Here is a 25,749-nt window from a genome sequence, read left to right on the forward strand (position 1 = left end):
TGCCATTGAAAAATAGGCTATTACTTATCCGTGGGCTGAGCGTGTGAGAGGTGGAAGTAACAAAACATAATTGATGAAAAATTGAAATGAAGTGATAAGTTGCCAAGCGACTTGATGAAACAGTTGTGATGTGATGAAAACAGCCTGTCTTATGTTAATCATTCATCATCAATAACACAAAAAATCTGTCATTTATCATTTCAGGAAAATTATGTCAAGGATTGATGGACAAAAAAGTGAAAATAAATGGAAGTGATGGAAATATTTGTGATCTCCTTCCATGGAAATGATTAGATGTGCATCGTTGTCCCGGGTGAGCAAGTGTTGCAAACCATACTCTGCAAACCATTTGGTAATTTCCCACTGGCTCTGTTGTCTGGAGTCTGGAATTTTAATGTATTTTAACGTGATACATTTCCTTTTTAGAAGCACATGGCTGCAGTGGAATATATATTTTATGCCTCTGTGGGAGCATTTTGTCAAAATAAGTCATCAGACTGCACTTACATGTCCAAGCAGCGATGCTGTCCGGGACACTGATGCTGTTGTTAATGACAGCAAACACGTTGATGTTGTACTCCATGCCTGCTTCCAGGCCCGAGATTGTGCAGGTGGTGGTATTGCCTGGAATCCTTATCTCTAGTTGCACACCTGAAAGAGAGACACAGTTACACGGACCTTTACAAATATAATATTATTTAATATATTTATATTTATAGAGAGAGCAGCGTAGCTCTGTGCGTACCTCCGGGGCTGCTCGGTGTGTAGGTCACCAAGAAATCTGTCGACACAACCGAGCCATCCCACTCCAGGTCAATAGTGCGATCGGTCACCCCTCGGACCATCAAGTTCATGACAGGTGCCACTGTGGAAACGAAGGAGAAAAACTAATTGGGTTTAAACGTTTGCAATTTGTATTTAACTCGAGTGTCACATTTAACCCACACGTCACCTTTGTGGTAACTTAACCAGTATTCTGTATCTGCCCTGAAGATTGCCGTTAGCCATAGCTTAACTTGAAACTGGGAAAAGTTTCCACACTTATAATTCATGATGTCAGTTTCTCCGACAGAGCACAGCTGACAAACGTCAGTGTTGTGGTGCACGAGATGAGACCAGAATTGTCGGCAGGACATCTATCCAACACGGAGCTATATGCAAGGATTGCTTATTATAGCCAGGAAAGTCCAACATGAAAGACTGCTGCTTTTTTAATTTGGTTGCATCAACTCAACATTTAATCCCCAGTTAGGGAATTTTCCAAAACTAAAAAAAAATAGTTGCTGGCTTTAGGAAATGACTGACAGCAGCAAAAAGGTATAAAATTACAGTAGTTAGATTAAAGCATTTACTTCTTGTCCAAATCCTGTGCCTGTTCGCTTTAAGATAATCTCACATTGCCCTCTGCGATCTGCATTCTCCTATGTATATGGATTTGAATATATATATATACATTCAGACAGCTTGTGAACGTGCCAGTAAAAGAAGCCAGTGCTCGTGGCAACTAGAGTTTAAGCGTCGACATGAGGGGGAGAACCACTGTCACTCATTCCGCACTGAAGTGGAGATCGTCAAGCCATAAACCCGAGGAGGTGGTGTGGAATGTAAATTCAGAGGGGTAAACCAGTGTTTACTGCTCCCTCTGCCAAAAGCAATGAGGAGGAGGAGGAGGAGGAGCAGACAGGTGAAGGACATGAAGAGGGAGAAGACGAGACAGAAGGTGCCGACAGTTTCAGTTGAAGGAATGACGAGATGGATGCACACAGGACAGAGGAGAACAGGAGAGAAACAGTCTAGGCGGGATGCGCTCGAGGAGAATAAATGACGGACATAGGAAGCCGGTTCAGAGAGATAGAATGATTGCTCGTTCCAAAACAGCGCACTGGGGACAGCTCCTGCAGCTTTCACTTAGCTAGATTGCTTTCACCAACTGGACTCGCCTGGCTTCGTCAAGTATACATATATGTGAAGTGAGTGAGTCAAAAGAAGGAGCAATAATCTGCAGGGTAGGAGAGGAGTGATTGAATGAGGTCATGCAGGAGGCTGAGTAGACGAGCTCCTTGAAAGTAAGCAAAGGGCCGACTTGGCGAGTGAGCACTCTGGAGAAGGTTGCTCTGAAAAGTGAGTCAAGAGTGTTGAAGGTGGAATCTGTGACTTCACAGCCCAGATACAGCAAAGACTCGTTTTATCATCTCGCTGTTTGATGTTGCCGTGTGAAAGGTCACCAACAGCCAGACAACCCGAATGCAAATACGTGTTTACTCAATTAAAATTGTCGCCCGGGAGAGGGGCAAACTAACATCCCGTCAACCTTTTTCGACTGCAGAATCTCAAGATAGTCCCTGACCTTTGTGACTTGGCCAATTTCCAACTTTTCAGTTCCTTGTGTGGCCTCTTTGCTTTGCTCTCCTAATCTAATTTAATCTTAAGCACATGTCGCTATTGTAGCTGAAAACATCCAAGGATGAGTTTAAAGGACTGACGTCTCCCGTGGGGAATAAAAAAAAACCACGGTACATGCTCACAGGGCTGTGTAAACAATGCTATTCACAAACACAAACAAGATGTTACGTGACTGCATACTTCTCCATTTCCGTGAAACCACTTCTCAGGCCTGTATCCTTCCTGAGGTTGGCTTCACAAGGGCGACTGGCTGAAGGTTATCCAAGAATCTTGCCTCGAGTCTTTAAGTCTTATTCGTTTTAATCAGTATGCCATCATAGGCGGACACAGAAAGAATCTAACGATCTAAAAACTTCACAGTCAAACTCCAGCTGACAACAGAGGTCAGCGCATCATTAGAGAACTAACTTACCTTCAGGCTACCTTCTGTAACGGTGCTTCTCTCCTGTTAATTTGCTCAACTGACTAAAAGTATGTGTGTGTTAGTGTGAAATACAGTATTTTGCTATGTTTGCTGGCTGCAAATATCAAAACAGATGCCCATTCCCTCCACACCACCTGTTACAGCTAACATGCTTCTTTATTTTAATGGTGAAAAGAAAATGAACAGTTAGGTTCTGCTGAAAAAAAGGCCCGTGGGATTTCTTTCTGCTGAAATTCAAATTTGGTTTCTTATCCTACACTCTGCAAAAGTGAAAACAGAAGCGCACTCGTTGTTTGCTGAAAGATCAGATGCTCGTTCCCCGTCCTCATTCCCTTTGGCTGGCGAAGAGGCAGCACCAAAACACACACACACACACACACACACACACACACACAGTCAAATATGTACTGACATACAATTTCAATTCAGTGCAGGTGGAAAAACCATCAAGACACTGAGGGACTTTTGTCACAAGCTAGAGCACAATTTTCAGTCAGTGTGTGCGCTCACGATGCTGAGGCTGATGATGAATAACAGAACTATTTTTTGTTCTTCATGTAGCTGCCAGGTTGCATTCAGGTGCGTGATTTTGTGACTGTCATGAAAAAGTTTATCTGCCTAAAAGTCAAGACAATTTCCACTCTGGTGGACAATGCAGTTCTAATATTAGCATAAATGGCAAAAACGCTACTTTATTTACTTTATACTTTACTTTATATATCAATATTTATCATAGTAAGCTTGCTACTATTTCAGATAAACCTGATGTTATACGGCAGAGTTGGGCAACACAACATGACAATCAATTAGGGACTTCACTTTAATGCTGACGTCCACGGCTCTAAGACAAATGTAATTGTCAGTTGTTTTCCACCGCCGCACGGAGAGGACGTCAACAATGTGAGGATAAAATTGCTTCTTTCCCACTGCAACATCAAAACTCATGGACGTGATCGTGGAAAACCTCCGCTGTCAAGATTAGAACGCCACTCTCCAGCAGAAGTTGTTCTCCATGGGAAAAAATATATTGTATCTTACCCCATTTAAATTTAACAGCCTACATTATTTCTCAGAGTGGGAGATTTTAATCCGCCATAATTCAAGCAAAATACAACCAATTTTCTTTAATATAAAAAACTTCAGCCTTTCACCCTATAGGTCTCTGGTAACTGAACCACTTTGTTTTGTATTCAGCAAACTGTCCCCTACAAGTATTGGCTATTTAGCCAATCATTGCAAAGAAATAAGCAATTCCCACTCCCTCACTTGGAGTAGATATTAAACTGGAGGGCAGCGCTGAGGAACCAGCCTCAGTAACATGATCCGCAGTCCCTGTCCTTTTTATCACTCGCTCCTCTGTCTGTCCTCATTCGTCTCTCTGTTGACAGCTGCTTTAAAATGGAAGACGACGATCGGATATTTGGGCGTGGGGAACTGCCGCCAAACGAAGGCGAGCACGGCTCGGAGAGGCGGCCTCAGCTGCAGCTGATGTGACACTTCTCTACCTGGATGTGACTTTTGACGAATGGAGGCTGTTACAGCTCCTGCTGTCCAGCGAGTCACGCGCCCCGCCACCTACTTTTGCAGCACAGGCGGTCGGGTTCTTCAAGGCTGCTCCTATACTGAAAATGGTGGGGCTGAGACTTGTTTTTTCTGACTTCTGGACCTAACTTCTATTGCAGAGACAGAAAGAAATGTGATCAATCTACCTGTGTGGCTTGGCTCAGATAGAAGCAACTATCTCTCTAAGTGGTTGATTTAAAGACGTCCTTATTATTATTCAAACTCAGCACTCCATGACACATGAATGCCAAAAATTGTACTACCCTGAGGTCTATGCTGTAATTGGAGTAGTAAAGTAAACTTTAAGTTAAAACGTTTTGCTTTATAATGTATTTAGTGGTGAAACGATTAGTCAACTAATCTATAAGTTAAAAGCAAAAGAGGTCAAATATTTGTTCGTATTTACTTCTACATTGTGAGAATTGTACAAAGACACTGAATAAAACATGTCACTCTGAACTCTATAAAATTCCAGTCCACACATCATCATATCAATGACATCTATCAGTAAGAGAGCATCCCAAGCTTCATTTTACAAGAGTAGCTTTAAAGAAAATATATTTTTCCTGTTTGTTGGTGTTATCAAGTGGAACCGAACTGGGTTTTTTTTCCTACTTCGAGACAGAGATAAAAAGTTTCAAAAGATGTTCAATAGACTGTAATCCGAAGCATGCATTCAAGTTTTGCCCCTAAATAAACCTGAGCGACAGTGCCAGCCACACACTACAGATCATCACTCTTGATAATGGAGGCACTCCGTCTACTGCTGCAGCTGTAATTTTGAAAGGGATCTCTTCTCCTCCAGAATCCAGCCTGAACTGTTTGAGGGTCACAGAGTTTCATTGTGCAATCTGTTTAGGCCTGATGGCTGCCCTGAGTTACTTGGTCTTAGTCACACTGACAGCAAGTGTTAAGGGAGGACAACTTCTTTGCCCAGAGTTTCTGCTTCAGGGAACCGAACCGCAAGTATCAGACAAACTACATTTTGTACTTGACAACAGTCAGAGGATTGAACCGGTGTGAAGAACAAGAAGCAATGGCCTACCAGAGTTACAGTCATCTCCAGCAAAGCCATCCTGGCAGACGCAGAAACCCTCCTTGCAGACTCCCTTCTTGCTGCAGTTGTTGGCACAGTACACCAGCGAGCAGTCCTCCCCCACGTAGCCGGGCCGGCACTGGCACGTCCCGTTGATACACAACCCCTGGTCCGAGCAGTCATTGAGACACCTCCCGACCATGCAGTCTTCGCCGGTGAAGGACTCCTCGCACACGCACTCCCCATCGATGCACAACCCGCGGCCCGAGCAGTCCGAAGGGCACCGTGGCTCTGAGCAGTTGTCGCCTCCGAAGTCACGGTCGCACACGCACTCCCCTTCAACACACACCCCCTGGCCGGAGCAGTCGTCCGGGCAGCGAGGCTCAGAGCAGTTTTTGCCAGTCCAACCTTCTTCACAGATGCAGCCGCAGAAGTCGAAGCTGAAGCTGCCATGGCCACTGCAGCCCGGGACAAAGTCCAAACGACCTGCGAGAAAAGAATATATTTATATATATTATTTAGCAAGCAAAATAATGCTTGATTCAAAGATAGAAAATCTCCCACACGATCAGCCCTTAAAAGAATACTTCTGCATTTTGGGTAATATTACATTCAATCAATTGCATGTGATTTACATTTCAAGATAATTTTAATATCAACTCAGATATTGATATTATATATCTGATCTGCGTCTACCTGCCTGAGCAGCCTTGATGGGAGACAAAGTAGTCAAGACATCGATTAAAAAACCTGTCTCAATTTGTGCCTTTCCATCCTGCCACGGTCCTCCCCGGCCTCCCTGAGTGTCTCATCCGCATTCTGATTCTGATTCTGATTGCTGGAGATAATCATATTCTCACCGCAGAGATGGAGGGTTTTCGAGAAATATTTGAATGGGGTGATGGTGTCAAATGAGCAGGTCTTTTAACCACATTATACCCTATAACTCTATCTATTCCCCTCATAATAAAACGTCAGCGTCGTCTGCATGGTGAACAAGAATTTAACCAGCAGCAAAGGTTTCTCCGAACCTTTTTCGACTGAGACAAAGCACAAAGAAGTCGCCCTCCAGCATCAGTATTCTGCTGCTGACTACGTTCTCCTCAATCACTGCATCAACAGTTTTTCTTCTGCAGGTTTTACCAATAGGACCTGTTTACTCTTCTTTCCACGAGACTTCCTGTTTTTAATGTTTTTCTTACAGATAGGAGATTTTATCATAATATGTTTGTGAAAATACTGTAAGTAATGTGGTTTATACAGTTTAAAGAGAGATACATCTTTTCTTACCCATGACTGAGCTCTCACCGCAGCATCCAGATCCACACTGAGCTCTGAGCAGGGAAACTTCCCTCTCCAGCATCTCCACCCTGGTGGCGAGCTGCTGGATCGTGGTTGTTACTGCACAACCGCATGCAGCCTTTGGGATGTTGATGCGGTGAGTAAATGTGACCTGGACGAGTTGAGAAGACAGTTTGGTTAAGACGTGCACCGGAATGCATTTGGGCAATTGATCCCGCATAATGGGATAATGTGCATCTAGTTAAAGACGCACGCACGCACGCACGCACGCACGCACACACACACACACACACGCACACACACACACACACACACACACACACACACACACACACACACACACACACACACACACACACACAGGACATTAGTCCGTCACATCTGGGGCCACATGTTGATCCCAAGCCAGTTTCTCCAAGCAACATACAAACCAACAGTTTAAACACTCAACTGTGGCCTTCTCGGATTGAAACGTGGCAGTAACAGAACGTCTAAAGAAACCTGCTGCAACATTTTCTACTTTCACAAAACGTGGGCACCTCCAAACACGATAGACTTGGTCATGTGTGAGAGTAAGTGGTGGACAAACTGTGGCAAAAAGTGCATGTTTGGACCGCACGACTGGTTTGACAATTTGCTATTTATAAAAATGTAGTTGTTCCCCCCCCCCACCATTAAAGCTGGTCACTACTGGAAACAGCTTTGGATCTGAGGTTTTGTTCTTCATGAAACATCAATCAGCGCAGCCACCTTTCAAGTCTACAGGGGGTGACTTGATACTATTTATCATAAACATCTAAATGTAAATCACCATGTGTGATGAAACAGATTTGGTCCTTTAGAAATGTTTCCGTGCCACATGAGAGTAAATTAACTACCCTCAAGCTTTCATCTCCATGTGGATTTTCATTTGTTATTATATATAAATACATATTTATTGAGTTTATTATTTTCCCTTACCTTTCCTTTTTTGTAACATTGTGAGGAAAAGTGCAATACAAATAAAGCTTATTGCTAGTATTATTATGTTAATGTTATTATGTCTCATTCTTTGTTCACAGACAAACATTCAAGGCAGCAGGCGACCTCTTGCCGCGCACAAACTTGAAACATTTGATGGTGTTAAACATGATTTGCATATTCAGCTCTGATTGGACACTTTCTGAGAGAATATTTCCGCAGAGATTATTATTTAATTTTTTTTACTCGCTAAAGTTATATTATACTAAAACAGGCAGCTGGATGTCGGCGGTGACGATCGACAGAAAACCGCTGTGCTTCTGTCTCAAGAGAAAACGAGTGCAACTGGTTGTCTCCATGAAGCGGAGGACATTTACATGAAGTTCAGCCATTGTCAGTTTAAAACAAATCTACCTGGCTGTCAGCATCCAGTGTCTGCTCAGTGTATTCTGCTGGTCCAGTTGGATCCATTGGACCCTCCACGTGAGGTTTGGACGCCAGCTCACCACGTGGACCTTTAGAATGAAAAATCAAAAGAAAATAAAAGAAAATGTGTCAGCAAATACTGTGTCTCTGTGACCAAAAGGTGTGATGGATGAAGGGGCTACAGTAAGTTTAAACACAAACACTCAATCGATCAGGGGACCTCACCGTCACCCGGGGCAGGTGGCGCAGCGGCGTCCAGGTCGACAGAGCACAGAGACTCTAAGGGAACATTGATGTTGTAGACGTGGTTAAAGACCAAGGGTTGCTCCTGCAGTGTCTGGTTGGTCGAGTAAGGTGGCAGATCCCCCTCCGGAGTCTGTCTCCTCACTCTGGTGGTACGAACCAGCTTGTTGTCTCCTGATGGAGCAGCATGAGCCGCGCCCTGGAGAGAGAGAAAATATGAAACAAAACAAAAAAGCTGGACTCAGGGGTTTGCAGTTGTTTTTGTCCGCTCTATCTTGTGTTTACAGGATGATGGAGTGAAGACTGAGAAAAGAACCCAGGGGACACAAGCCAAGATGACACTAATATAAAGTATATGAAGGATTTTCTCACTGGCCGCAAAACTAGCATAACACTTTTCACAATAAAAATGTGGGTCATTCTCAAAAGCCTGCGCCATCAATTCAGTATTTTACAACGGCGTTTTCGTCGTGGCGGGCGGAGAGCCCAGATATTTTTTTTAATATTATATGAGCAATTGATAGTAGTAACATAATTCCACAGGCAGACGAGTTTAAACACCATTGGATCAACACAATAGCTAAATGTTGCTGAAATATTTTATTATGAAAAAGTTACTTAATGATGTTTCCAGCTCTGCGTTCGCTAAACCCATTTTCCCAAACACATGTTGAAACAATGTGCGGACAGATTCAGTGGAGGGTTTACGTTGTTTTGTTTTCCCCTTCAAATCCAAAAACACAAAATGTAAAAAAATGATTTTATTTTTTTGCCCAAGAAAACTGATTGCAGTTGCGAAAACGACCAGCCAAGTAGCTTCCAATGTACAGAAGAAACCAAAAACACAAAGGTGATTCATTTGTTTCCATGTCCTCAACATGGATTATCACTCGGTGAGGAGGCTGACTCTTTGCGGTTCTAGCTGCAGTCTTTTAGCAGAATGTAATGTATGAAGACATCAAGTGCATCTTCAATACTTTTGTTTTTGTTTTTCCTGTATTAAAATGAGTCAGTTGAAAATGCATTGATTGTTGCCCTTTTCAAATTGAGAGTCACTGGCTGGAAATGAGAAGCTGCTTTAACTCAATACTATATATGCATTTCTTGTACTGCACTGTAACTTTTATCACCTGTCTTATTCTACTTGAACATGTTTTTATTTTCTCTTTTTAATTTTAATTATTATATTTGAATGTGATTTTATCTGTTTCTTCCCAATTGCTTTTAATGTTTCATGTAAAGCACTTTGAATTGCCTTGCTGTTGAAATGTGCTATACAAATAAACCTGCCTTGCTTTGCTTTAGTCTACATCTGGCTGAGGTCAAGAACCCAATGTTTCAAGAACTACTACAGATTTAGCGCAGTAAATATGCCACTGTTATCACCGTAAACATATGAAGGGTTGGGGGGGGGGCTGCTATTGTACAATTTTGTGCTTGGTCCCACAGTAACTGAGACGTCGACTTTCTAGGAGAAATGCAGAGGGAAAACAACGAATATGAAATATTAAAACACAAGGAAAGCACGCAGGTAGTCTGAAACATCACTTCTCTTTGATACTCCAACCCGCTAGAACAGAATCTGAGTGGATATGTGCCCAGAGTCAAGTGATTAACATGGCTGCCAAAAATGGTAGATTGCAAATAAATAATGAAGAAAAGCCCTGGGCAGCTGCACTCTGGGAAAAAAAAAATGGACAGACCTATTTCGTGTGAAATCATTTTACCTGTAGAGCGAGAGACAGAGCCAAAACCAGGATCCGGCTTTTTATGGGCACAGTGGCCCCGTGGTGCTGCTGTGAAAGTGGCATGCTGCAATGAAACCTCACCACTCCTTTCCACTCACACCTGTGGAGGAGGGAGAAGTAGTAGAGTGGTGCAAGAAGAGAAAGAGAGAGAGAGGTGTTAAGAGTTGGTACAAATGAAAAAAACACATACTGTGGCTGTTCCAGTGTAGTTGGCAGCATACTGTATGTGCGTGTGCGGGGAGTCACACTACCACCAGCTTATCCGCTGTAAATGATGAATAAATTGCTTTGATCTGATGTAAAATATTTGGCTTTAGAAGAAAATAAAAGAAATTCTTCCAGGGATTATGGAGGCGACTAAGAACCTTTGAATGTATTTCACTGTGCAATACCAAATATTTGATCTTTCCACTTGGGAGGAATATAGAAACATAGCTCGGGGAGAGAGTTGATAGATGGATTTCAGCAGAGACGTGGTTTGAGTGATGCTGCTGTAATCCCCTCTCCATTCAGCGGGGAAGTGGGAACAGGGACACACTGAAAGACGAGCTGCACAGAGGAAAAACTGACGTGGATCCCTCCAGCAGACTGTCACATGTCAGCACAGACACGGCCGTGCAGGGCTGTTGAGGTGGTTATTTGAATTCATTGCATTTGTGCAGCAGAATAAGACATCCCAATCATCCTGCGAAGATGTTTAATCATACAAGTACGGGGACAAGAGGCCATACAAGACTGAAACGCAATCATATCAGTGGTAAGTGTGTGGGTTCATGTGTGCTTTGCGGTGATTTTAAGCACAAATCCCTGGAGTCTTTACATGTTCATGTGTGTGTATGTATGGGCAGAAGATGGTTTACTAGGGGACAAAAAGGAAGAAAAAAATAAACCTCTCACAGATGGGCCCGTGTCGTCTGTATTCACGAGCCCCTTTTATCACAACAATGCATCTCATGTTGGTGAAGCAGACTATTGCACTCAGATGGCGCCTTTTGTGAGAGCCAGATGGAAGTCCTCTTCTTATCACACCTAACTGGCTCAGGCTCTTTTGATCATTTATGGAGGAAATGGTGAAACATCAGTGTATTTGCACATAGATGAGAAACCGAGAGAATCCCAGTGTGTGTGTATGTGTGTTTCTCTCACTCAAAAACAAAATGTTTTTTGATGCATACTCAATGTCCCAGGCTTCCTGCTCACACACTGAAGATCTCTCACATTGTCAAACTTCACTTTTTAGATATATATCTTTTTTTTTTTTTTTGCTCCCATCTAAGCACACCCTTCATTTCAGGACAAAGTCAAACCACCTGTGTGTGTGTGTGTGTGTGTGTGTGTGTGTGTGTGTGTTGTTGTATGTGTGTGGTAAACAGAAACACATAAAGTATCTTGACACATGCAGTACATCACGAAAGACCCATTGGGGAAAGAGAGTCGGTCATACGTTACAATCTACAGCACGCCTCGCTTCAGACAGTGCAGCAAATGTTTTTAAAAATGACTTTGGCCTTGCTGGAATCAACTGCCAAACCGGCGCCACCAGCCCAAAGCTAGAGATAGAAGATGTTCGACTGTGAACCCTCCCCTAGGGCACGCAGCTGCCGCCCGACTCGACACAAGCCGTTTAACTGCAGAAATCAACGGACAAATGAGAAGCATGCAGATGGTGAAACAGTGAGATGGACAAAACCAACTGGAACCATCCTGTTCAAAGCCATTAGCTATAGCAGCGTCCCTCTGGCTGGCTCCTGTAGATGGTTTGGATCCTTAAAAGACACGATGATGGGGATAAACTGCACGACATGTTTCACCTCCTGCAACAGTGGTTTACTAAAATCTGTAATCAACAGATATTTTTGAGGAAAATCCCTTACTCTATATGGATTCTTCATTTCCTAAACAAATGTTATGATTTCTCATGAGCAGAGTAAAATGATACAGATGGCAAACATCCCATATATGGGGTCCTTCGGAGCAAAGCACAATTTAATGTTAAAAGGCATTTATAATTGGAAACATTGCATATTTATGAAATTGCAATTACATTTTTCTTTATCTGACACTATCAAGGAAAACATGACTGGGTTCATGTAGGGCTGCAACTAACGATTATTTTCATTATCGATTAATATGGCGATTATTTTCTGGATTAATCGATTAATGTTTGGTCCATAAAATGTTATGAAATGGTGAAAAATGTCGATCGTGTTTCCCAAAACCCAAACATGAGGTTTTGTTTTGTCCACACACCAAAGATATTTAGGATCTTTCTGTGTGGACTTTCTCCTGGTACTCCGGCTCCCTCCCACAGTCACAGTCACAAAGACATGATTGTAAGGTTGATTGGAGTCTCGAAATTGTCTGTAGGTGTCATCTGGGACTGTCTCCAGCCCCGCAGTGACCCTCTTCAGATAAGCAGTATAGATAATGGACAGATGGATTAAATTATAGACTTATAACCAACCTGGTTGTTAAACACCTGTGCTCAAGATGCAGGATAATCAGTTTAAAAAAAAGAAAAAAAAGAAATTGTCAGCTCTCTGGTGGAAATATATGAAACCTGGAAGAGAAAGATATGATTGAAAGCTCCAGCACAAGCTACTAATTTGATGTTGGGGTGGATTTATTTTGTCAGCAATGAACATCTCCTTGATTAAAATCTCTTGTAAATGATTTGGCAACATCCAGCATGCGCTAATACGGATTTGTGAGCTGATTGATTCGTGTCTTTTTTTCTGTTGCGATTTTGCATGTTACATGTGACTTGTCAATTCTTGTCTTTTGAATAACACGTTAAATGCCATGTTGATTAATTTGGTTTGTCCCTGCAACAACAAATAAGTAAATACACATGCTTTTAAGTTAAAATTGCCTATATAACCGTGGCAACATGTCAGTCAGGCTATTCTATATTGCAGCTTCTTTTGTGCAACAAACACATGGAGATAAAAAGATAAGTGCATTATGTCATAAAAGTGTCATGCACCCTTTTTCAAACTACAGACAAAAGAGGCATAGTATGCATGCAAAGTGTCTTCCTTTAAAGGCACGCTGCTTTTAAATGTATACCAAATATAGACCTGCACATAAAGACAAGCCTATATATAGTTTTACATTGGCAGTGATTCAAATTTGAAAGAGGTTCAAAGTCACAAGTTTGGTCATCGGGTCATGGTGCAGGCTGATGCCCACAAGCATTACCACACACAACGAGAGGAGGTTTTACATGGAGGCTCAATTAAGGACGGACCTTCTCGCTCAGAGTGAAGAGAATCAACTCGCTTGAGGCGAAGAAACAGGCTTAATTTACTCACTCACTTTTTTCCAGCACACACACACACACACACTCACCAAGTGCGCTCACACTGTACTGTACATGTGCCTTTACATTAGACTCAATTGCACATCAGGACCACAAATACACACCAGCATGTGTGCATTAAAATAACACACACTGAGCAGTGTGTATTAAGTGGTTCTTGCCTTTCATTTGAGTAACAGTTCACCTGCCTTCATGGTAATTAGACCTGCCAGCATGCAGCTTCTCAATCTAGAGAAGCTGTCTAAAGAAAAAAAGAAAAGAAAAACAAAATTGTGAAGTAATTTGCGTGCGTCTGCATGTGTTCAAGTTTATTCATAGCTCAATATTCTGGGCACGTAGAAAAATATAAATGTAATGACTTTGAGAAAGCTCTGAAACGGTGCTGTCACTTTATTTATTACCTGGTGGTTTTCTTAGGCGAAATGTATGAGTTCACCCCCTGCTGGCAAAAATGAATCTGCCTGTTCCAATTATAATAAAAATCATCAGGCCACTTTGTGCAATGTCACAAAGGAAAAGCTATATGCTGTCTACACAAAGGAAAAAAAAAATATCTTGAGTTTAAAATTAATTAAAAAAAACTTAAAAGTTTGAAGCAAAAAACTTACTTTGATCTTCTTTCTATCTTTTTTTTAAATCTTTTTTTTGATTACTTTTTTTTCCCTCAGGTGAGCTTTGGAATATTTTTTTTGTCTTGAATCTTTTACAATATCCTTCTCTTTCATCCACAATGGGTTTTTTTCATGGGCATGTGAGAGGATATGAACAGAGAACTTGAAATATAAAAGTGTATGGTGGAATTACACTGAGATACTAAGTGTGTTGTGTGGAATGGATGCTTCAAAGATACCTTTCTTCATCACCTACAGTAGTGCTTATTGGTTACACACTAAGGAAAAACATTATAATAAAGGTATAATGTAAAAGACTTAATACACATCATGTATGTAATGATATTTCAATGTTAACATGATATGTTAACATGTTTTAATTGCAGTTTAAGAGGAGCATGCTCAGTCTCTCTGGCTATCCTGGGTCAAATCAATGGCATATATTGAGAAAAATATAAACCTGGATATAACCAGAAAAAAATCTTGTTGGGCACAGCTGTTTGGAAAATAGTTATAGCAAAGTACTGAGCTTGCTTCCTTCCCAGAGTCAATCAAACACTTACAGATGAAGTCATTGTTCATTATTAACCCCCATGGGGGCAAATAACTAATCATGCATGCACACTTCAGGGCATGACACATATTTGATACATGAACACACAAGAAAGGGGGGAAACTAGACTGAGGAAATGGGAAACATGCCAAAGATGAGGACAAAAAGATCAGGCATCAGGAAGGAAAATAAACATCTTGCTTGTTGAATGTAAACCTCTGTCTTTGACGTTGACATTTACGTGGGAGATATCGCTGCGGCTCTTATTCAACTCTATTGAACTGAAAAACACAAACGGAAAACCAGAACAAAAGAAAGCAGAAAATACAAGAAAAGAGGAGACAAACCAAAAAATTACTACGGACATTTATTGTAGGATTGTTGATAACATTCTACCTAGTAACAAGATGTGCTCTACAGGCCTTGCTTCTCACCTCATACTCCTGAATGTGTCCCACAAACTGAATTTGCTTACAAAGAAGAAATAGATACCAAGATCGGTTTTAATCTCTAACATGGCGCATGGAAGTACATCTGTCATAGAGAATTATTTTCTTCTTGTGTAGCCAATACTAACTGGATTAAATGTATACAAAGTAACCAAGACATGAGCCTTGGTCCTGACTTTCAGGTGTGAAAACGAAATGACTCTTGAAAAGAAGTCCTGTGAATATTGCCAGTTTTAGTCCAGACGGGAAAATGAAAAACATTTAACCTAACCTTTAAGAGAGACATCCGTAGACGATTCTCTTGCACAGCTTCATTGACACTTCCTCTTCTCAGTATAAAAAGATAACTGCTAAGAACTCGGCTTATAGTACAATTTACAGTATGCTCTGTGGTATAGAACTCATTGTGCGAACTCCACTCTTGATTTTGCGATGCCCCAGTGAGGCATAACTGTCCTAACTGGGTCCATTTGGCATTTTGGTACCTCACTATGAACTTTTAGAGCGCAGAAGTGTGTGGCGAGGCAGAGTAGGAATGGTGTCTATAACAATCAGGGAGTCCAATGCAAATTTCCCCTTAGGGATTACTGGATTTTGTGTTTGCACTCACCAGGTCAAAAGCTCACACTGCTATAGGCCGTATGCTGCTTTGTGGCTTTATCAAGCAGTGCTCATGCTTATAAAACAGATCCAGATTTAAAGACCTATTTATCCTCTTTTTGTGGATTATATGTTGCCCTATTAAACCTTGATATACACTCTCAACGGTTCATTAGGACTACCTGCCTAACAGTGGCTGGTTTCATCCCCATTTCCCCATGTGAATCTATGATCTATAATCAGGTTTATGTATCCTGTGATTGTTGATCCTTGTTTTTCTGCCACATATTCATTCTTCTGTGTCCCAACATTGGCTCTCTGACAACGGAGGTCACGTTATATTTCTTGGATTGTGATTATTTCTACTTGCTTCTCTTTTTCCTGATTGTTTTCCTTTGACCTCTTGACTTTTTTTTTTTTTTTTTTCCTATTGCAGACAAGAGCTGCCACTCTTTATTCACCACATCTTCCATCCGGCAACAACTGCAACTCTCCACAGATCACAGAACTAACTGTGACCCTGTTTCATACCTAACACATTCAGCTGTAGTCACACAATTCACTTTTAAGCAGTCGTCGAGGACTGTATGTCTCCCCAGTGTGGCTGCGTTGAGACCGTCACTTAAATTTTGTGTGGGTGATTAAGTGTCGCGCACCGAGGAGGCAGCATGTTCTACAGATGATCCTTGGTTTCTCACTTGTCCGTGGCTGTAGATCCTGAAGCCCATTGGTTCCTACTGAAGGTTTGCACCGATGACAATAAAAAGCAGTTACCTGCTTTAATGTTGTGGCTACTCAGTGAATGTCGGAGTGCACTTGTTGGGAACTTTTTTTTCAGGATTGGATTCAAAATAAATGCGCGCTTCACCGAATATTTGGCATCAGCTCTGTAATTAACTACAATTCCCATGCTCATCGTAATAAAGGAACATTTAACCCATTGCAACGATGTGAGTCAATGTGCTTTTTAATAGTTTTTTGGACAACGGAGGTCTATGACGACAAAGTCGAGACTAGAGCTGAAATGATTCGTTAGCCAATCACAAGAAAACCAATTAACAGCGTTTCTAATATTTAATTAGCTATTTGTGTCTGCCAAACATTTAATGGTTCCAGCTTCTATAATGTGAAGATTTTTTCCAATGTTGCAGTCGACTAATTATCTTTGGGTACCGGACTATTGATCAAATACATGCTATAATATAAATTGTTCACTACTTTCGGATGTCGTACAGATCAATCCGCTAACCGGTTATTCTGGAAAAAAAATAGGCAGATTAATCTATCACATAAATAAGTGTTAGTTGCTGCCCTAGACAACACTTTCTTTTTTAGGAGCAATCATTGTTGGATTTACTACTTTGAAGGGATTCGGAGACAAGACCAATCACACTCCTTTCCTTTGATTAAGTTCAAACAGACGGAAATAGCACCTAGCCATTCTTCTGCTGTTAGATTTGAATTAATAGCAGATTAAACACATGATTTTCAAGACGGAAGAGGAGCCTGTCACCAACCAGTGAACGCTTGTGATCGTTTTGTTTCCCTTTTAACAGTTTCTAAGTGTGGCGTAGAAGCAAAAAAAAAAAAAGTATATGTATGTGTATGTGTGTGTATTTTTTTAAGGTGAGTATATGTATTGTTTTGGATGACCACACTTGTTTCAACAGAATAACAGATGGCTTAATGGTGCTGTGCATCTCGTCATTAGTTTTCATCGGAGGTGTGAAGAGCTGTCTTCCATGGGTCAGTCGTAGGAAGCAACAAAAAAGACGCGGGCTGATATTACAACGAGGGCATTAACAGATGCTATGAGCGCTACTCCCCCCCCCTGATCCATAATGGACCGACCCTCCCACAACACCACCACCAAATGGGTGAAAGGAGCCATGACTTGTGGGAGTGTATTGTGCTTGCAGCTATGCAGTGAAACAGAGTGGATGGCAAAATGAACAGTGGGTCGTGATGTCCATTGGGCTTTCTTTCAAAAATGCGCTATGCTGCTTACTGCATTACCAACCTGGCATAGAGGCCTCAGAGGTGCCGCATCAACACGCTGTTTTCATCACTTGCAAGTTACTGATATACAAAACCATATTGAATGCAAAGTGTAAATGACAAGGGAGAGTTTAGTGTGGAATTTGTGAAGATGATGTGATGAAGTAATAAGAGGAAGGGGAAGCTTGAGATACGAAATAGAACATGTGCAGACAGAAATAGTATATAGCACAAAAATAGCACAAAAATCAAATATATATACGAACAGATAATATAACGATTACAGAAAGCAGTGAAAGTAAAATGACTACAGGGATTTCATAAGGAACAAGAATTGAAAATAAGATTCAAGAGATGAAAAAAACAAAAGCTGAGTAAAAAGAACAAACAGCTAAATAAGCCTCTCTCATCCAGCCAGCTGCATCATGAAACAGCATCAGACACCGAATGCCTCTTCCCACACACTGCTTGTGATCACAGTCTCTCTGTAAAAATGTGTGCGTAGGTGTGTGTGCTTGTGTGTGTGTGTGTTCAAGCAGTTAGGGACCCACAGGAGATTAGCATCCCCATTAGATTATGAAGGGATATGCACTGGAAAGCTTCATTAACTCTCACTGTGTATGTGTCTCTCTAGTCTCTCCAAGTGCTTGCTGTCCTCCCTGTACGCATACATCTCAATATGAGCATGTGGTCTCTTTCCTCGCTGCCGCCCTGGGGGAGGGGCTCAGCGAGGTAGTCAAGTTGGCCCTGGGAGCCCTTTGCTGTGGCTACATCTCAACAAGTCCAGAGGACGAAACATCTATGAGGAATTTGTCTTCTATAATCCAGCTGCGATGGTTATCTCCAGAGCCTATCCAGCTGCTGAGACATGGACTCACACAGTCGGCCCGAGAAAAACTGTGATCACGAGCAATGGAGGCATCGAGTGCTGCTGCTGGTTCAAGACGCTGCGGGCCGGATGTTGGTCTCAGGCCTGGGGTCAAAAACATCCATCCATGCTGAAATCTCATCCCTGCCCTGCAGCATCACACTGCTGTGTCACAATGTGGAGTCAGGAGAGCGCGGAGTGGCCAAGTGGAGATATTTGTGCCGTACTCTAACTCCCTCATGAATTAATTCACCTTACTGTCTTGTGGTCTGTCTTCTCCTATGTGCTGCTCTCGTTATTTCATTATCTCTTTTTGTCATGTTCACCATCTCCTTTTATCTCCCTGACAGGGTTTTCATTTTCTGTCTTTCTCTCAGGATTTCCTTTATCCCTTAAAGTCATTTCTCTACACTGTGCACAGTAATGTGTTGTATAATGATGTATAATAATGTATCTTTGGCTGATTTGGGGCTGAAAGGCCAATACTGTAGAGACTGCATTTTCTCATTGCTACATTCATTGCTTTCTCTGTCTCTCTCTTTCTTTGGCAGCAGCCCTGTTATCCCCTCCTTGCTCGCCCTATGGAAGTAAAGCCATAACCTCCATTTGCACAAGTTAATGTGCAGCCACCTCAACATGAACACAAAACCAATACCAGGTCTTTCTGCGTGGGTGATCGCTCACTCTCTCTCCTGTCTCTTGCATTCCTCTATTCTTTCCCTGTCCCTGCTTCTCGTTTTTGCTCTCTCTCCACCTTGTAAATTGGACTCTGGTAACATTACAATGCTTTTCTCATTATCCCCATCACTCTGGCCAAATTGCCTTGTCTTTCAGGACCATTGGGCTCTGTTCATGGGCTGCTCAAGTATTTTCCTATGTCTCAGGGCTGTTTCAGAGCAAAGATGGGACCAAGAAATGGATTCCATTCTAAAGCAAATAATACAACCTCAGGCTGCTGATGACTGCATGCTGCATGATGCACTTTGCAGAAAGACATGAGACACAGTTCTGTAAGAAGTGTTTGATCATCAATTTGATCATCTTTGCTAGTAGCTAATTTGCTAACAAGTGATTCACAGATAGAAAAGGCAAAGAAATAAAGGAAAAGGAAAACTAAGTAAAAGTCCTTCCTGATTTATTATTTGTGGCTTCATTAGATTTCAGCTTGAAATCAGCTACATTAATACTGAAATCACCATTTCACAAATTGTTTTCATTTTCAACTTTTCATTATGATCAAATTAAATCTCGATGCCAACAATACAATTACTGCTGTAAATGTCAAAAAACTTCCCCCTATTAATATGCAAGTATATGCATAGGCACACTAAAATCTAATCAGATCATCTGTTCCATATGAACTACGTGCAAGTATCAAGTTTCTAAGTATCGTTCTTGAGTTTCATGTTCACAAGAATGTGTTTAATGTGAGTCCCAGACACCATCAAGGCAACTCAAAGTCCAACATAACATGAACCCCGGTGGCAAGACATCAAAACACATCGAGGAGCCATACTGCAGTATTTTGGTAGCATATTCCCTAATTATATGTTACATGGCCAGAAGTTCAGTCAAACTTAAGTTCTATCATCTTCTGTCCGTTAAAGTAGAGGCCAGTACAACAGACACATGGCCATGTGGAAATTCTGCCAAGGGAGTTTTTGAAAGATAAAGATGGTGGAAGATTATCTTGCTTATCTATCCTCTGTTGCTCCAGTCTGTGAAAAACGACATTCAAGAAAGTGCAACCAATGAAGAAGCTTGTTTGTACTTTACAGTTTGTGCACTTTGTAAAGGAGTATGTCAATTTCTGATTAAATCAAAAAACCCAGAATTCCACAGCTTGGGATCATAAAGTACATATCCATCTATTTATCTATCAACTGTGTTCTCTAAGGTTTGTGCTGACACTAATAAAACAAAAGGAATAAAAAGAAAATAAATGAATGGGTAATAGTTGAATCACAGCTCAAGGGTGGTCTTGAGAGAGTACATTTTCAGGGTCGTCTCTCAGCCTCATAATTTAATGTATTTGACTTCTTCCTTGACTCCATCAAACTCTTTTTATATTTGGCCTTGACTCGCTCTTCTCTCGGACTAGACTCTTGGTGTTTCATGCATCTTTTCTTAAGCCTCAGCGGAAGTATCATTGGTGTCATCACACATCTGGAATTTGTTTATTAAAGTTAAAATGAGTAATGAGACAAACTGTAATGGCAAGAAAAAGAGGGAGAGGGACAGAACGAAAGAAGCATTCACGATGTCCGACAGAGAGACAGCATGAGAGGAAAAGCACCAAGTCAAAAGCGGGAGAGACTAAATGAGAGGGAAAAGGCAACCAGAGGGGAGAGAGAAAAGGACGAGAGAGATCTAGAAAGAGAGCACAGACAGAACAGAACCGACGCATGAAAGAGCGTGAGAAGAAGGTAAAAAATGTCGAGAGTGGGGGAAAATGCTTAAGTCCTTTTTGAGTTCAGCCAGCTATGATTCAGGAGGAATTGAAAAGGGTTTCTTTTATTTCTTTTTCCTTTCTCACTGTCTGCTGCAGCTGAATACCCACCACTCCTCTATTCTGTTCTGACACAATGTGTGGCTTTTAGAAAGCTCATTTCACTATTTCGGCGATGCCTGCTGGTCATTTAAGAGTGGACAAAAAGGAAATTTAAGTTAAAAAAATTATATATAAAGCCAGAAAGTGCAAGTAAACTGCTTTGAATTTCAATTACATTCACGCAAACAGAAAAATATATGTACACACACTGCTTCAACGACTTCACATCTTTGACATCTGCCTGATCTGATAACAAGCTTTACTTTTTGTTGGCAGACGTCATTTTCATGAGAAAAATGCAAAGATTGCGTATTAAAAACAAACCGGGATGGCGCATAAATCACACAAGACAAGCTTGTTTCGACATGTGCAATGGGCGACCGTTGTTACCTCTACAGTATGTTATTTATGTGTCCTCATTGTAACAGAACACTAGATCCAGAAACAGGATTCATAAAAGTGGGAAAATGTCAAGTGGGAAAATGTCATGGCGATAGCCATGATAATTATCGTCAATAAAACATGATGCCGCACAGGCTTTAAAATAACCACCTATTGTGTTTCTATGCTATTGAGCTGTTTATTTAGTAATTAAATAAAATCCCTGCTGAGCGCCGGGAGCACTTCTTGCCTTGCCGTGGTGGCATCGAAAAGACAGCACCAACAGAGGAACGTGTCAATCCTTTTGATCCCTCGTAGTTGCTTTATCGTCTCCGCGCAGCTTATGGTATTGGATTGTCGCTGTGTTTTGTGTGTCATTTCAACCCACCTACAAATCATAGAGGAGGGAGAAAAACAGATGGGAGGAGGAGGATTGCTTCTTTTTTTTTCGCCGTTCACCTATTTACTGTATATGAAAGGTACAGGAGTCTGTGTTGTCGCTTCTGTCCCTCAAGATACAGTGGCCTTTGAAAGAGGAAGATGAAAGGGGAGAGACGGCCTCCGAGAAAGGGAGGGCAAGAGAACAGCAGCTCACGGAGTAACAAATGGCAGGTTTTTGAACTTTTTGTTTTATTTTAGGTCATGCCTGAACAAAAAGATTGCGGAAGAAAATTCAGTGAACGGAAAGGATGAGGGAGGCGGAGGACTGAAAGTGCATGACAAACAGACAGGCTCTTTGATGTGTTTTATGTAGGTACCATACACTGATCGGCCAAAAATGTAACTGTCTGTGGAAACTACATCATTTAATAATTAGTTGACCATTGTCAGTCCAAGATTCAGTATATAGTGTACGCAAGTAATTTATGAAACATGTTGCTTACATATAATATTTAGCGAGAATCCACTGAATTATTTTGTCACAAAAAAAACAACACTCACATTACGTGTATTATTGATTAAGTTACAAACTGTTGAGACACATTGATGAGCCAGAGATTGGGTTAGACCTTAAGTACTGACTATACAGGATATGAAGAGTCTACATGAAATGTAGACAATCTGATTGGTCAAGTCCTTTGACAATCACTTTATGAGGGCAAGCATAAAGACACTATTGACTGTCTTCAGGTTGAAATCTATGGGTACAGTTCCAGTCACCGTTCAAGAAGCAATTGGATTAACTACATTTCCACCTATCATCGGATAAATCAAGAATTCATCCTTCTTTGAGGGTGGATTTAACCTGAGATTGTCAAAAAGGTTGCTCTTATCAAAGACTGGCTGTTGCCATGACTTCACTGGCTACCTGAGCAATGACAGACTCATCTAGAAATGTAATTCATTACTGTTAAGACATCTTGGACTGGCTTTATTTGAGCTCTTAAGCCCCAACGAGCTCAGGCACAGCTTGAGATCCAGAGGCAGCGCTGCTCTGGTCATTTAACAGCCTGGACAGACGACTATGGATTATCAAGTTTTCTTTCTTCTTTAATGAGATGAAGCCAAACTCTTTAATAACTAACTTTATGGGACTGAATTTTGTTCTGTACCTGGTTTCATTATTTTGAATGCTTTCTACTTTCTACTTCTTTTCTACTTGCTTGAAAGGTACAACTGCCTTTTCTCTGCCATGAGAATTGTACAACCTACACACAGGGAGCTTGTTAAATCTGAAATATCAAGGTGGGACACAATGATTATAATTTAACTTTGTAAATTAAATTTGGGATATCTTTTTTACAGTACCCATACGCTGTACAGTAACATAGTTTCTAATTTCTAATTCAAGACAAACAGGACAAAAATTAAAAAAAAACAATCAAAGAGAAAAAGCAGAACTTGTAAAGTTGAAATGGTTATTAAGCTGCCGCTTGTAGGGGATTTGTCTGGCAGTAGCAGTTACCATTGTTTACAGTTGTTGAAAGCTATAACACTAGTAAAGACACTATTAATGAAATCACAGCAAAGAAAATCTCTCAAGCAGCACAATGAATATTTTACGGGAGAGTTCACGTTTTAAAGCGGTTGGGTCATACTGTAAAGACATCCAGTATCGATGGAGCTAACACAGGGTCAAAACCTTCCAGTTCGGAGGGAGGTAAGGTCGGACTGAATGGGTTATCCTGGCTACATCTCTGTACCAGGACATCACACTGTGATGCTATCAGATCCAGGAATAGCCCGGTAAGGTGGAGATACAAAGGTCCAGTTCATTAGCAGAGCCTGTCACAGTGACAGACTACTCTGACAGTTTTCAGCAGCGGATGTCTGAAGCGAGTAGAAATAGAATAAAATCTCACCAGTGAAGGAAAAGCTATGAATAAAAAGCAACGTCTATCGAAAAGTTCTTGTTTCCAAGCGATAGTTGGTCATTTCTTCTGCATTGCACATGGGAAACTTGAGGAAAAAGTGGATGGCATGGTTTAGGTTGTATGGTAATAAATTATTCTTAAATTGCATCAGGGTACAAAACCCTCTTAATGTTGGACACTATGATTACAATCCAGGTGCTGCTGCGCTTGTTGCAAAGGAAATTGTACACCCCAAAGAGATTCTTTCGGCAACACCTCTACCAAAAAAATTTTCACCGTGTCTGCATGGGTTTTCTCCGGGTATTCCGGCTTCCTCCCACAGTCCATAGTCATGCAGTTTGGGTAAACTGGTGAATCTAAATTGCATGTAGGAGTGAATGTGAATGTTAGCCCTGCAATGGACAGGTGACCTATCTAGGGTTTACCCTGCCTGTCTGCTGGGATTAGCTCCAGCCCCCCGTGACCCTCAAAGGATAAGCGGCGTAGATGTATGGATGGATGGTTCAGTAGGAGTTTTTGAAAGTCTCCTAAAAACTCCAACAGCCAGTAGATTTTCTATCATATGCTGCCACCTTGTTTAAATGTAATTTTTCCTTTATTTGTGGTATTTTCATGGAGAGACTTTGCAATAACTATTGTTTTTCAGTGCATACAGTAGTTTTCATACAGCAGGTGCTTGTAGTTTTTTTTCTCATATCTTAACAACATAACTGTTCTTTTGCTGCTCTGACACCTCAACTCCCTTGATATGTGTGGTGAAATCCAACTGCCGACAGTGGAAGTTAAAAGAATCTCACATTCAGAGATTTCAAAGCCGTTCTCCGGGTTCTGTCTGTCCTTACGTTGCAGTTAAGCGTCTTCTGTAACATTATGGTACATATGATTTCCTGTGTCAAGCATTCACAATGTTAACTCCCCGTAGCGAAGATGCACTCCGACACTGCTGCCACGCACAGTCACAACGTGCCCGTTTGATTGACTATGTGTGACAGCAAAGTCTCCCCAGACTATCTTCGGGTGTGACAAAGATTTACACGCTCGAATTGTAGACGCCCTACCTACACTGTTTTCTAAAAGCTGAATCCATCTCAGTGCTAAATATCTGAGTCCTGTCAAACACTTCAGATGTCCGACCAAATGCGCCTGGGCTAGGTTGTGCAGAACACCTCTCTTTAGAAGGAGGAGCTGTGTTTGTCTGCTTCTCTTCTGGGTGCACCACTGTCTGCTGGCACCGTAGCCATAATCAGGATTGACACATGCAAACGGACCATAATCCCCATTAGAAACATACACTCAACGGCTTCTGCTGCTGTCACTCTCAATTGCAGTCTCCACCTTAAATGCTGCTTCTTTCTCCACCATGCTTTTTTCTGTTTTCATTGGTCACTTGCTATATTTGTTTCAATCGCCTCTTCATGCGATTCAAAATTTCAGTCATTCATCGTCTTATTTTTTTTTTCATTCTGCTAATAAATGAAGGTTAGACAAAGTTCTGTGAGGAAGACTGTCTTCTTCACAGCTCTCCGTTATCTCTAAGCTCTGCCAGCTCATTCCCCTTTTCATCCAATCACATCCTGACACGCTCGCCTCAAGCCGATCACTTGTAGGTTGTCAAAGTTTAAAAATGTGTCTCTCTCTTTCTCTCCTGTGATTCAGCTGCCATGTCAGCACCATGATCACTGCATGACCCACCTCCAGCCATGCACCACCACAACTCCGGATCAAGTGGTTACCCACAGTGACGCCGCCCACTGGTTTGTGAACTGCTGTTTTGAAGCCCAGACTTTAGCATTTTGTCCGGCACCACCTTGTTTTTTTTTTTAACCAGAATTAACCATATAAAGAGAAGAGGGGGGTGGGGCCTGACTGAAAGCTCGTCCACTGAACTGTATCCACGCCCCAATACATACTATGTTTTATCATCTATTTTACTCTAAATGGGACCATAAGTTACAAAATGAACATCATGCTGTATTGTCCATTTTTTATATACGGC

General features: G+C 41.4%; 1 protein-coding gene across 5 annotated transcripts in view; it reads right to left on the reverse strand.

Annotated features, from left to right (window-relative positions):
• Nucleotides 1-25,749, reverse strand: part of tnr (tenascin R (restrictin, janusin)) — a 147,459-nt gene that overhangs the window by 52,828 nt on the left and 68,882 nt on the right. For 4 of the 5 annotated variants that reach the window (XM_035635287.2, XM_035635288.2, XM_035635290.2 and 1 more), the window contains 7 exons: nt 10,085-10,205; nt 8,340-8,556; nt 8,103-8,203; nt 6,717-6,879; nt 5,436-5,912; nt 746-865; nt 508-651 (listed from right to left, as the gene is read on the reverse strand). In XM_035635287.2, coding sequence (XP_035491180.1) covers nt 508-651; nt 746-865; nt 5,436-5,912; nt 6,717-6,879; nt 8,103-8,203; nt 8,340-8,556; nt 10,085-10,168 — 1,306 coding nt within the window. In that variant the 5' untranslated portion in view covers nt 10,169-10,205. The remainder of the gene's footprint in view (nt 1-507; nt 652-745; nt 866-5,435; nt 5,913-6,716; nt 6,880-8,102; nt 8,204-8,339; nt 8,557-10,084; nt 10,206-25,749) is intronic. The other variant, XM_035635289.2, reaches the window with a different exon arrangement.

Source organism: Scophthalmus maximus, chromosome 5 (assembly GCF_022379125.1).
Source record: "Scophthalmus maximus strain ysfricsl-2021 chromosome 5, ASM2237912v1, whole genome shotgun sequence".
Classification (NCBI taxonomy): domain Eukaryota; kingdom Metazoa; phylum Chordata; class Actinopteri; order Pleuronectiformes; family Scophthalmidae; genus Scophthalmus; species Scophthalmus maximus.